Consider the following 12810-nt stretch of genomic DNA (forward strand, 5'->3'; position numbering starts at 1 on the left):
GATTGAAAGACATAGATTGAATGACTATGTCTTTTGTGGCCAAATTTGGTGTGATTTGGGCCAGTGGTTTTGTTGTTTACTCCATGGGAAAAACACACATTACATTTATATATATATATATTAGCTTTGCCCGGCCAGGCGTTGCTGTGGCTTATGCTTTCAGAGTGTTGTTCTTTATTTACTGTCCTGATTTTAGAGATTATATTGTTCTGTATTATTATATCACAGTAATTATTACATATCATATTTATAATCTTATATTATCTGCTTAGAACTGGATTATATGAGGCCCCTTCTACACAGCTGTATAAAATGCACACTGAAGTGGATTATATGGCAGTGTGGACTCAAGATAATCCAGTTCAAAGCAGATAATATAAGATTATAAATGGGTTATATAGCTGTGTGGAAGGGCCTTGAGTCTACACTGGCATATATTGTAATCCAGTTAAAATCAGATAATCTGTATTTTATAGGCAGTGTGGAAAAGGCCTAAGTGAGGCCTAACTCTGCCTGTCCCCTGGGCTGAGTGGGTTGCTAGGAGACCAAGTGGGTGGAGCTTAGCCTTCTAACTGGCAGCAATTGGATAAAAACCATTATTTCTCTCCCTCTAATTAGGACTTTATTTTTCTTTTCTTTTTGTTGTATGAACATAGAGGCATGGATGAGGGGTTGTGCTGCCAAGTTTAGTGTTTCTGGGATGTGTAGTTTTGTTGTTTTGTTCTAGGCCGAAATTTCATTACCTATATATATATATATATATATATATATATATATAGACTTGTATACCGCTACTCCCAGTTTGGCTCGGAGCGGTTTACAGAAATAGATTAAAACAATACACTTAGATTTGTTGTTGTTATTATTGTTGTTGTTGTTGTTTATTCACTTTATCTCTCCCGAAAGGGACTCAAAGCGGCTTTCTGCCTCTAAGGAATGATTATACTCTCTTTTTAAGACTGCTGTAAGGCTTTGCAAAAACCTCAGACAAGTCTGCATTAGAAAAACTAACCTCGGGTGGAAACAGGAGTTATTTTTAATATACAATCTTTATTGTTTGCTGCGCCTCTTCTCAAAGGCTGGAGGGTTCTTTTCACACCTTTGTTGTAGGATGAATGCGTAGGGTTGCTTTTTCCAAGACGTTTATTGGCACCCGTCATTATTGGGGCATTATTATAAAACACTCCTTCTTTACAAGACTCGTAATTGTCCCAAAGAGCAGCCTCTGATTCATAGTAAACAACCCAGCGATTAAGCACGGAGTGTGTTTCGGACCGGGAAGAGAAAGCCGCAAGCGTCTGTTTTGGTGGATCGGAATCCACAACTAGAGAAGCCAAGGCATGAAAACTAAAGGCTGGAATGAGTTGGGTGAAACACGAGCCGGATAAAATCTAGATTATCTGCTTATCAAAGCTGATTGATTATCCACGTTCTCTGCTTTGAACTGGATTATGTGAGTCCATACTGGCTTCAGGAAAGGGAAAAGCTGCGCATCACAAGTATTGAACCAAGCTCGGCACATAGAAAATGGGTTTAAAAAACCTGTCAACAGCCCATTATGACATTAAATCATCGCCTTCTCCTGAGAAAAATGTATAATATCACAAAGGACGACCATCTCAGCCGCTTCATAGGAAATCTGCGACAAAACAGGAGCTTTTTTGTTGAGTTCCAGGGCCAGAGAAGCAGATGGCGAAGACAGAAGAATGGCCATCTATTATTATTATTATTATTATTATTATTATTTTATTATGACACAGCAAACAAGATAGATATGCTGGATTTCATATCACAAAATCACAAATGACCAGCCAGAGAGTTTAATCTATGCTGACAATCGTGCCATCACAGCTCAAACAGAGAGCTTTGAAATGGTTGAACAGAAGCTCTCCGAAGCTTTAGGTGCTCTTACTGCCTATGACTGGGAAAACCAGCGGATCCCTAATCAATCTAATTCATCTATGCTGACGATCATGTCATCACAGCCCAAGCAGGGAGCTTTGAAATGGTTGAACAGAAGCTCTCCGAAGCTTGAGGTTCTCTTATTGTCTATTACAGGGAAAACCATCTGATCCCTAATCCATCTAAAACACAGACATGTACCTTCCATTGTAAGAACAGACAAGCATCTCGAGCTCTGAGGATGGCCTGGGAAAGTATTATACATTTGATATTATTCTATGCTGACGATCACGCCATCACTGTCCAAGTAGGGAACTTTGAAATGGTTGAACAGAAGCTCTCCGAAGCTTTAGGTGCTCTTATTGTCTATTACAGGGAAAACCATCCGATTCCTAATCCATCTAAAACACAGATGCAGAGTTTCATCTATGCTGACGATCGTGCCATCACCGCTCAAGGAGGGAGCTTTTAAAGGGTTGAACAGAAGCTCTCTGAAGTTTTAGGTGCTCTTATTGTCTATTACAGGGAAAACCATCCGATTCCTAATCCATCTAAAACACAGATGCAGAGTTTCATCTATGCTGACGATCATGCCATCACCGTTCAAGCAGGGAGCTTTGAAATGGTTGAACAGAAGCTCTCCGAAGCTTTAGGTGCTCTTACTGCCTATTCCAGGGAAAACCAGCTGATCCCTAATCAATCTAATTCATATATGCTGATGATCATGTCATCACAGCCCAAGCAGGGAGCTTTGAAATGGTTGAACAGAAGCTCTCTGAAGCTTTAGGTGCTCTTATTGTCTATTACAGGGAAAACCATCAGATTCCATCTAAAACACAGATGCAGAGTTTCATCTATGCTGATGATCGTGCCATCACCGCTCAAGCAGAGAGCTTTGAAATGGTTGAACAGAAGCTCTCTGAAGCTTTAGGTGCTTTTACTGCCTGTTACAGGGAAAACCAGCTGATCCGTAATCCATCTAAAATGCAGGAATGTACCTTCCATTGTAAGAACAGACAAGCATCTCGAGCTCTGAGGATGACCTAGGAAGGTATTACACATTCGATATTATTCTATGCTGACGATCACGCCATCACTGTTCAAGCAGGGAGCTTTGAAATGGTTGAACAGAAGCTCTCTGAAGCTTTAGGTGCTCTTACTGCCTATGACAAGGAAAACCAGCTGATCCTTAATCCATACAAAATCCAGATTATCTGCTTTGGAAGGCGCTGGACAGGCTGTGCTCTGGCACCACGAGATTCTGAGCCAACCTTAAGAAACGGGGCCACCAAGTGGAGTCCACAACATGCGAGTGTGGAGGAGAGCAAACCACAGACCACTGACTACGATGAGGCCTGAGCCCTGCCACATGCACAAGGGAGGACTTTCTTATAGCGACACTAGAAGCACAACAAGTGGTCAAAGGAAATCTAGTATCATGCCAAGTTTTTAACTTTGTTTATGTTTTCAAATATATTACAACTTGTACCCTCGGTTTGCTTCTGACACGATAAATAAATATCGGGGGCCGGGCTGTGGCGCAGCTGGCTAGTAACCAGCTGCTATAAATCACTGACCGAGAGGTCATGAGTTCGAAGCCCGGGTCGGGTTAAGCCTCCGACCATGAATTGCTGTTGACCTATGCAGCCCTGAAAGACAGTTGCACCTGTCAATTAGGGAAATTTAGGGACGCTTTATGCGGGAGGCTAATTTACAACACCATAAAACTGCCAGCAAAACACGAGGAAAGGAATGAGGAAGTACAGCCACTACTGGACGGTGAAGCAACAGCTCCCCCTGTGGCCGGAATCGTGAAGCTGGAAATGCCTCTGTGTCTGTCTAAACTGAATGCTGTTTGTCTGTTGGCACTGAATGTTTGCCATATATGTGGTCATTGTAATCCGCCCTGAGTCCCCTTCGGGGTGAGAAAGAAGGGCGGGATAGAAATACTGTAAATAAATAAATAAATAAACAAATATCCAAAGCAGATAATCTGGATGTTGTATGGCAGTGTAGAAGCGGCCATGGATTATCTGCTTTGATAATCTGGATTATATGGCAGTGTAGATCCAGCCGTAATGTAAGAACGCTTTCAGGGATGAGTTTCCCTTCCGAGAGGTAGATTTCTCTCGCTTTTGATTGTCTCGGCCCGTGTTTGTCACTCGGGAATGGCGTTGACACTGAACAGGCAGCTTGGATCTGGGCTGAAATGTCACTAGAAATACATAGAAAACGTTCTCCAAACCGCCGGGCAGATTAATAGCGTCCAAGGCACTGATAAGGAGGGCTCTGAAGTGTTCCCAGAAGTCCAAGGTTCTCTGAACAGGAGCAAACAGAGCGAGCAAACACACACACACACAGTCCGCCCGGCCTTTGGACACACTCGGCTTCCCGGCCTCCTTTTGCAAAGTCAGATTTCATCTCCAACGAGTTGGAGTTCTGGCCCAGGACGAGGAAAATGACCACGTCTACCCCTCCCTCCGTCACCAGGATATAACACTGTGGAACATGTTTTTTGTTCCTGGGTTATCAATGTCATTTCCTAACTGGTTCGATCATATTTTTTTTATTTATTGTGTCAGAAGCGAACTTCCTCACTGTGAGAAGGGCTGTTCAGCAGTGGAACTCTCTGCCCCGGAGTGTGGCGGAGGCTCCGTCTTTGGAGGCTTTGGAGCAGAGGCTGGGATGGTCATCTGTTGGGGGTGCTCTGAATGTGATTTCCTGCTTCTTGGTTGAATGGGGTTGGACTGGATGGCCTTTAGAAGTCTCTTCCAACTCTAGGATTCTAGGATTGTAGGTCAGAAACCCAACTTTCGGAGCCCCCAGTGGCGCAGTGGATTAAACTGCTGAGCTGCTGAACTTGCTGACCGAAAGGTCGGCAGTTTGAATCTGGGGAGCGGGGTGAGCTCCCGCTGTTAGCCTCAGTTTCTGCCAACCTAGCAGTTTGAAAACATGCAAATGTGAGTAGATCAATAGGTACTGTTCTGGCGGGAAGGTAACAGTGCTCCATGCAGTCATGCCAATGGCCACATGACCTTGGAGGTGTCATGTGTATAATTACAATTATACTCCTCGACCTTTTGTACTGGTCGCTCTTTTCCTGATTACTTGATATTAATTCAGGGCTCCTCCCTACCCAATGTGATCTTAAATGAATCTATTGCACTTTATCTATTTAAACATTTGTAACTCATAATGTGCACCTTGCTTATCCACTATTGCAACCTCATTGTTTTTAATTCGATGTTTTAATACCGCGTTGTGTTTTTTAGGTTGCTGTGTATATATTATTACTGGTTTATACTGTTATAGTTCCTTGATGTTTCATATTTTATCATTGCTTTGTATCTGATTTTGCTGTAAGCCGCCCTGAGTCCCCTTCGGGGAGATGGAGGCGGGGTATAAATAAACTTATTCCATACCTCACAACCTCTGAGGATGCCTGCCATAGATGTGGGCGAAACGTCAGGAGAGAATGCTTCTGGAACATGGCCACACAGCCCGAAAGACATACAACAACCCTGTGATCCCGGCCATGAAAGCCTTCAACAACAAATTTATTATTATTATTATTATTATTATTACAGGCATACAAATGTGAGTAGATCAATAGGTACTGCTCCGGCGGAAAGGTAAAGGCACTTTATGCAGTCATGCCAATGGCCACATGAACCTGGAGGTGTCTATGGACCACGCCGGCTCTTTAGCTTAGAAATGGAGATGAGCACTAACTCAACTAGACTTAATGACAGGTGAAAACCTTTACCTTTAACCCAACGTTCAGGTGGGCAGTTCACAACAAGGGTTCAATGCATTGTACCACCTGGGCTCCCCATTCTGCCAAGAAGGAGGGCAGAAGGAAAGAAAGAAGGAGGGAAGAAGGGAAGGCGGGAGGGAAGGAGGGCGGCCTCAGGCCTGTCCCAAGCGGGGCGGTGTCGGGGGCGAGGCCGGCCCCTTCGGATAAAAGGAAGGAAAGAAGGCGAGGAGGAGAGTGAGAAGGAAAGTGCTCTCCTCTGCTCTGTTCTCTCTGCAGGAAGGGAGAGAAGAAGAGAAGGAGGAGGGCCACCCAGGAGAGGGAGACTCAAGCCCTCAAGCTCCCCTCGCTCTCCTTGCTCCACGGCTTCCACAGAAGGAAGGAAGGAAAGAAAGAAGAGAAGGAGGAGAGGGAGACTCAAGCCCTCAAGCTCTCCTCGCTCTCCTTCAAAGCTTCGACAGAAGGAAGAGAAGGAGGAAGGCTGTTCAGAAGAGGGAGACAAAAGTCCCGAAGCTCTGCTTTAAAGCCTCGACGGAGGGAAGGAAGAGAAGAAAGTAAGAGGAGAAGGTAAAAGGCTCCCCTGCTCTCCCTCCAAAGCTTCCACGGAGGAGTGAGAAGAAGGAAGGTGACTCAAGAGAGGGAGAGTCTCAAGCCCTGAAGTTCTCCTTGCTCTCCTTGTTCCAAAACTTCGGCAGAAGGAAGGAGGAGGAGGAGGCGACCACAGTCCTGAAGCTCCCCTTGCTCTCCTTCAAAGCTTCAACCGAAGGAAGAGAAGGAAGAACCAAGTCCTGAAGCTCCCCTTGCTCTCCTTCAAAGCTTCAACCGAAGGAAGAGAAGGAGGAAACCAAGTCCTGAAGCTCCCCTTGCTCTCCTTGTTCCAAAACTTTGGAAGGAAGGAAGGAAGGAAAGAAGAGAAGGAGAGGGAGTGTCACATCTTGAAGCTCCCCTTGCTCTCCTTCAAAGCTTCGAAGAAGAGAGGGAAAAAGGCCATTCAGGAGAGGGAGACCCAAGTCCTGAAGCTCCCCTTGCTCTCCCAGAAGAAAGGAAAGAAAGAAGAGAAAGAGGAGAGGGAGACTCAAGTCTTGCAGTTCCACTTAGTCTCCTTGCTCCAAAGCTTCAACAGAAAGAAGAGAAGGAGGAAGGCTATTCAGGGGAGGAAACCAAGTCCTGAAGTTCTCCTTGCTCTCCTTGTTCCAAAACTCCCACGGAAGGAAGGAGGGAAAGAAGAGAAGGAGGAGAGGGAACCAAGTCCTGGAGTTCTCCTTGCTCTCCTTATTCCCAAGCTTCGGCAGAAGGAAGGAGGGAAAGAAAAGAAGGAGGAGAGCGAGAGCCAAGTCCTGAAGTTCTCCTTGCTCCTAAACTTCCACAGAAGGAAGGAAAGAAAGAAGAGAAAAAGGAGAGGGAGAGTTAAGCCCTGAAGTTCCCCTTTTTCTCCTTGTTCCCAAGCTCCCACAAAGGAAGGAGGGAAAGAAGAGAAGGAGGAGAGCGAGAGCCAAGTCCTGAAGTTCCACTTCGTCTCCTTGCTCCAAACCTTCGACAGAAAGAAGAGGAGGAAGGCTATTCAGGGGTGGAAACCAAGTCCTGAAGTTCTCCTTTTTTCCTTGTTCCCAAGCTTGTACAGAAGGAAGGAGGGAACGAAGAGAAGGAGGAGAGGGAGAGCCAAGTCCAGAAGCTCCCCTTGCTCTCCTTGTTCCAAAGCTTCGGCAGAAGGAAGGAGGGAAAGAAGAGGAGGAGGAGAGTGAGAAGCAAGTCCTGAAGATCTCCTTGCTCTCAAGCTTCTACAGAAGGAAGGAGGGAACGAAGAGAAGGAGGAGAGGGCGACCAAGTCCTTTCCTGGGAAGGCAGGGCGAGGCGAGGCCATGCCCGGTTCTTCCTAGCCGCCTCCCGCCCTCCCTCTTGCCCATGGAGCGCCTTCCGGGGCCCTTCTTCGAGGCGGAGGCGCCTCTGCCTCCTCCGCACCACTCTCTGCCGCACCCGCCTCCGCATCAGCACCAGCCCTTCTTGGCCCCCCCTCCGCCCGCGGCGCCTGTCCTGTGCGAGCACGAGACCTCCATCGACCTGAGCGCCTACCTGGACCCGGGCGCCTTCCACGACGAGCTCCTGGCCGAGCTTTTCCAGCAGCAGCGGGGGCTCCAGAACCACCAGAACCCTCCGTATCCGGGGCTGCCGTGCAAGGAAGCCATGCCGGCGGGGCCCCACGCGGGGTACGGAGGGCTCTACGCGGAGAAGATGGGCTTCCACGGGGGGTTCGGGGCGCAGGCGGTGCGGGTCAAGCAGGAGCCCCACGAGGAGGACGAGGACGAGGAGGAGGAGGAGGAACAACAAGGCCTTGTACGGCTGGAGGCAGCTGCTCCGGCCCCGCTCTACTCGCAGGCGGCCCGCTGCGCCCAGACCACGATGCTGCTCCTCCCGCAGCCCACGCCGCCGCCCACGCCGGGCCCGCCGCCCGCCAAGCCCGCCCCGCACCCGCCGGCCAAGAAGGCGCTGGACAAGGGCAGCCGCGAGTACCGCCTGCGCCGGGAGCGCAACAACGTGGCCGTGCGGAAGAGCCGCGACAAGGCCAAGCTGCGCCACGCCGAGACCCAGCAGAAGGTGCTCGAGCTCAGCGGGGACAACGAGCGGCTCCGCAAGAGGGTCGAGCAGCTCGGGAGGGAGCTCCAGGCCCTGCGGGGGCTCCTCCGGCACCTCCCCGACGGGCAGCTGCTCTCCGCCATGGGCGCCCGCGCCTGAGCAGCAGCCCCGGGGACGGGGACGCAGACCGGGACAGCCGGGAGACAGACTGGGGCTTCCCAACCCAGGGACTGGATTACAGGGACTGGGACTCTCAACAAGGCAGAGACTGGAAACCTGGATCACAGGGACTGGGGCTTCTCAGGCAGGAAACTAGGACTCCCGACTGGGGAGACTGGAAGGGGACCGGGACAGCCAGGACTCTTCTCTGGGAAGAGACTGGAGCGCCCCACTGGGGAGACAGACTGGGGCTTCCCAACTGGGAGACTGGGACTCTCAACTGGGCAGACTGGGACTCTCAACTGGGCAGACTGGGACTCTCAACAAGGCAGACTGGGACTCTCAACAAGGCAGACTGGGAGCCTAGAGTGCAGAGACTGGGGCTTCTCAACTGGGAGACTAGAACTCTCAACTGGGTCGGCTGGGAGCCTGGAGTCTAGAGACTGGGGCTTCTCAGGCAGGAGACTAAGACTTCTCAACTGGGCAGACTGGGACTCTTACTGGGGAGACTGGGATCTCCCAAACACACAGACTGGGGAGCCTGGAGTGCAGAGACTGGGGCTTCTCAGGCAGGAGACTAAGACTTCTCAACTGGGCAGACTGGGACTCTTACTGGGGAGACTGGGATCTCCCAAACACACAGACTGGGGAGCCTGGAGTGCAGAGACTGGGGCTTCTCAGGCAGGAGACTAAGACTTCTCAACTGGGCAGACTGGGACTCTTACTGGGGAGACTGGGATCTCCCAAACACACAGACTGGGGAGCCTGGAGTGCAGAGACTGGGGCTTCTCAGGCAGGAGACTAAGACTTCTCAACTGGGCAGACTGGGACTCTTACTGGGGAGACTGGGATCTCCCAAACACACAGACTGGGGAGCCTGGAGTGCAGAGACTGGGACTTCTCAGGCAGGAGACTGGGACCTGTAAGCAGGGCAACCAAGTCTCCCAAGTGGGCAGACTGGGGCTTCTCAACCAGGAGGCTGAGACTTCTATACTGGGAGACTGGGACTCTCAAATGGGGAGATTGGGACTTCTAAACTGGGAGACTTGGGGCCCCCAAACACACAAACTGGGGAGCCTGGAGTGCGGAGACTGGGACTTCTCAGGCAGGAGACTGGGACCTGTAAGCGGGGCAACCAATACTGGTAGGAATTGGAGTCCAAAACAGCCTGAGGGCCAAAATTCGCCCATGCCTGATCTTATGAAACTCTGAACCCAAAATATACGCAGCCCACCTTCTCCTTCTCAACCAGGTAACTTCCCATCCTGCCCAGTTTGTGCCTTCCGTACTGTGAAAACCGTGCTTTGGACTCTTTATGCTTTTTGTCGTCATAATTATGCCACTAATACGTCACACCATTTCTGTTCCTGGGTTATAAATGTCGTTTCCTAATTGCTTGTATCATAACAAAACATGGGGAAAGTTGTATTAAACTGCCAATACCTTTGGGACTTCCTGCAACAGCACATTTTTGTCTCACCTCATTCAACATAGTTTGTGCCACCAAAAAAAACCCGAAATTTCTAGAGCACAACCACTCTTTTCAAAGTAAGGACTGCACAACAAAATGGGAAACAACACTTCCGAAACAGGAACGGAACGTTTCTTTTTCAAATTTTGTTACATAATATTATTGTTGTTGTTGTTGTTGTTATACTATGTTGTTCAGAGCCTTGCCAAACTCCTCTCCCCAAAAACCTGGATGTCCTCAGGACCAATTGCTGTATAAATAAATATATATTATATATATTTTTATCGATTGCTGGTTTTCCTGTCCCATTATCCTCAAGTTATCTGGTAATAAAAAAATCAATTATCTCTGTGTTGTCGAAGGCTTTCATGGCCAGAATCGCTGGGTTGCTGTGAGTTTTCCGGGCTGTATGGCTATATTCCAGAAGCATTCTCTCCTGACGTTTCGCCCACATCTATGGCAAGCATCCTAAGAGGTTGTGAAGTCTGTTGGAAACTAGGTAAGTGGGGTTTATATATCTGTGCAATGTCCACACTTGATTGAGGCAAGTGTGAATGTTGCAATTGTTCACCTTGATTAGCACCGAATTCCCCCAAGGCAGGAAGCAGCCAGGCTTTGAAGCTGCAAGGCCATTCAGTGCTAATCAAGGTGACCAATTACAACGTTCTTTCTCCCACCCTGGAGATATATCAACCCCACTTATCTAGCTTCCAACAGACCTCACAACCTCAGAGGATGCCAGCCATAGATGTGGGTGAAACGTCAGGAGAGAATGCTTCTGGGGCATGGCCAGGCAGCCCGGAAAACTCACCGCAACCCAATGAATTATCTCTCCTGGAGACTTCAAAATGCAGTCATTAATATCTTTTTTTAAAGTACCAGGTGCACCTCGAGGGTTTAACAGTGTAAAAGAAAAACAAAATAGGGTTCTGGACATTATTTAGCCTCTTTAAACTTCTTCCGGATGATGGAGAGTTCTCGTATTTTGTCTCGGATTGGGATCCAAACTTAAATTGGGATCCAAAAAAAGTCCCAAAAAGCTATAGTACGTGAAGAAGAGAGCGCCTTTGCTCGTCAATCAGTGAATCAAAATAATAATATCCAATAAAAGACGTTCCCAGTTGCTGCCTCTTTGTCATAACACAATACCATTCAATGGAGCAATTCTTTCAAGCCAGATCATTGCAGGGTCTATACCAATGACGGGCAACCTTTTGTGCTTGATGTGTCAAAATCCACCAAAAAAAAAAAACCTAGCATGACTTGGGTGGTGTGTCACTTTGAGAAAAAAAATCGCAATATGTGTAGTTGAAATAACAAAAATATATCATTATAATATATAACTGTATTTAATAAATCAAAAACTATTTACTACCATTATTTCCATGTGCAACAATCTATGGTACCTCTTGCAGTTTCCACTATTCTAGTTTCAATGTAGTCATGAACAATGAATAATATAATAATAATATAATAGTAATAAAATGATAATATACTACAATAATAATAGAATTATATATATATATATATATATATATATATATATATATATATAGGTAATGAAATTTCGGCCTAGGACAAAACAAAACTACACATCCCAAAAACACTAAACTTGGCAGCACAACCCCTCATCCATATATATTTCTATTATTATTGTAGTATATTATCATTTTATTACTGTTATATTATTATTATTATTATTATATACAGTAGAGTCTCACTTATCCAACATAAACGGGCCGGCAAAATGTTGGATAAGCGAATATGTTGGATAATAAGGAGGGATTAAGGAAAAGCCTATTAAACATCAAATTAGGTTATGATTTTACAAATTAAGCACCAAAACATGATGTTATACAACACATTTGACAGAGAAAGTAGTTCATTACACATTAATGCTATGTAGTAATTGCTGTATTTACGAATTTAGCACCAAAATATCACAATGTATTGAAAACATTGACTACAAAAATGGGTTGGATAATCCAGAATGTTGGATAAGTGAGTGTTGGATAAGTGAGATTCTACTGTAAATATATAAATGTAATGTGCATAATTCCCATGGAGTAAACAACAAAACCACTGGACCAAATCACACTAAATTTGGCCACAAAAGACATTAGTCATCCAATCAATCTGAATGTGGCAGCATGTCAGCAAAAATGGCTAGGCGTGTCCGTGTTGACACGCGTGTCATAGGTTGGCCATCACTGGTCTATTGCAATCCTGGGCCCTCCTTCCAGGGGTTTTGGACTTCAACTCCCACCATTCCCAACAGGCTCTTTCCTTTTGCCTTTTAGCCGCTTAAGCGTAGGAATGGTGGGAATTGGAGTCCAAAACACCGGGAGGGCCGAAGTTTGCCCAGGCCTGGTGTAGATGCACCCCAACCGTGCCTGAGTTCAGCAGCTAGAAAGGACCAGGTCTGGTCAAGACCAGGATTTCCAAAAACAGGATTGCCTGAAACCTTGGAAAGTCGTGGCTGCCGGTCAGAGTTGGCCATACTCATCCAAATTAATAAAGAGTCCGATTCCATTTCAAACAGTTTGCAAAGTCTCATTGCTTTGACTACTGGTCATTTGAAGACCCCAAGAAGTGTTTGCATGGGAAAAAGCACTAAAACTTCATCCAGGCGGGTTCAGTTGGGTGGCATTTGAGGCAGAGGCTTGTCTGCTGATCTTTGCTCAGCGCTTTCTTGGGCGGGATGGTTGCAATGCACTTCTGACATTGCGACAACAAACAGCCAAGAAGAGCCTGCAAAGAACGGGAAGCTGCCGAAAGACCAAGCGGGTTCCCAGAGCTCTCCATAGGAACCAAACTGCCCAGGAAGGTCCTGCAGAACATTGGGCCAAAGGACTCCAATGGGACCTCTTAGCATGGCCCATATGATGTGTCCAGTCATTTCTCTGAACTGCAACTGAGTAATGTGCAGCGAAAGTGTTTTGCAGAGAAACAA

General features: G+C 47.0%; 2 protein-coding genes across 6 annotated transcripts in view; one reads left to right on the forward strand and one right to left on the reverse strand.

Annotated features, from left to right (window-relative positions):
• The window catches only part of cebpg (CCAAT enhancer binding protein gamma), a 99867-nt gene that overhangs the window by 20959 nt on the left and 66098 nt on the right, over positions 1-12810 (reverse strand). For 3 of the 5 annotated variants that reach the window (XM_062961535.1, XM_062961531.1, XM_062961534.1), the window contains exon 1: positions 7727-7867. The exons of the other annotated variants lie outside the window; for them this stretch is intronic. The gene's annotated coding sequence lies outside the window, so the exon portion shown is untranslated. Of the gene's footprint in view, positions 1-7726; positions 7868-12810 lie in introns of those variants that run through there. 5 annotated transcript variants of the gene reach the window in all.
• Positions 7551-10135, forward strand: cebpa (CCAAT enhancer binding protein alpha). The gene has a single exon (XM_062961530.1). It carries the CDS (start codon positions 7559-7561, stop codon positions 8384-8386), a length of 828 nt encoding a protein of 275 aa, XP_062817600.1. The 5' UTR covers positions 7551-7558; the 3' UTR covers positions 8387-10135.

This window comes from Anolis carolinensis, unplaced genomic scaffold, assembly GCF_035594765.1.
Source record: "Anolis carolinensis isolate JA03-04 unplaced genomic scaffold, rAnoCar3.1.pri scaffold_9, whole genome shotgun sequence".
Lineage (NCBI taxonomy): Eukaryota > Metazoa > Chordata > Lepidosauria > Squamata > Dactyloidae > Anolis > Anolis carolinensis.

Bases quoted from the DNA above. Each gene is read 5' to 3' on its own strand.
- cebpa (XM_062961530.1), top strand. From the start codon at position 7,559: ATGGAGCGCCTTCCGGGGCCCTTCTTCGAGGCGGAGGCGCCTCTGCCT.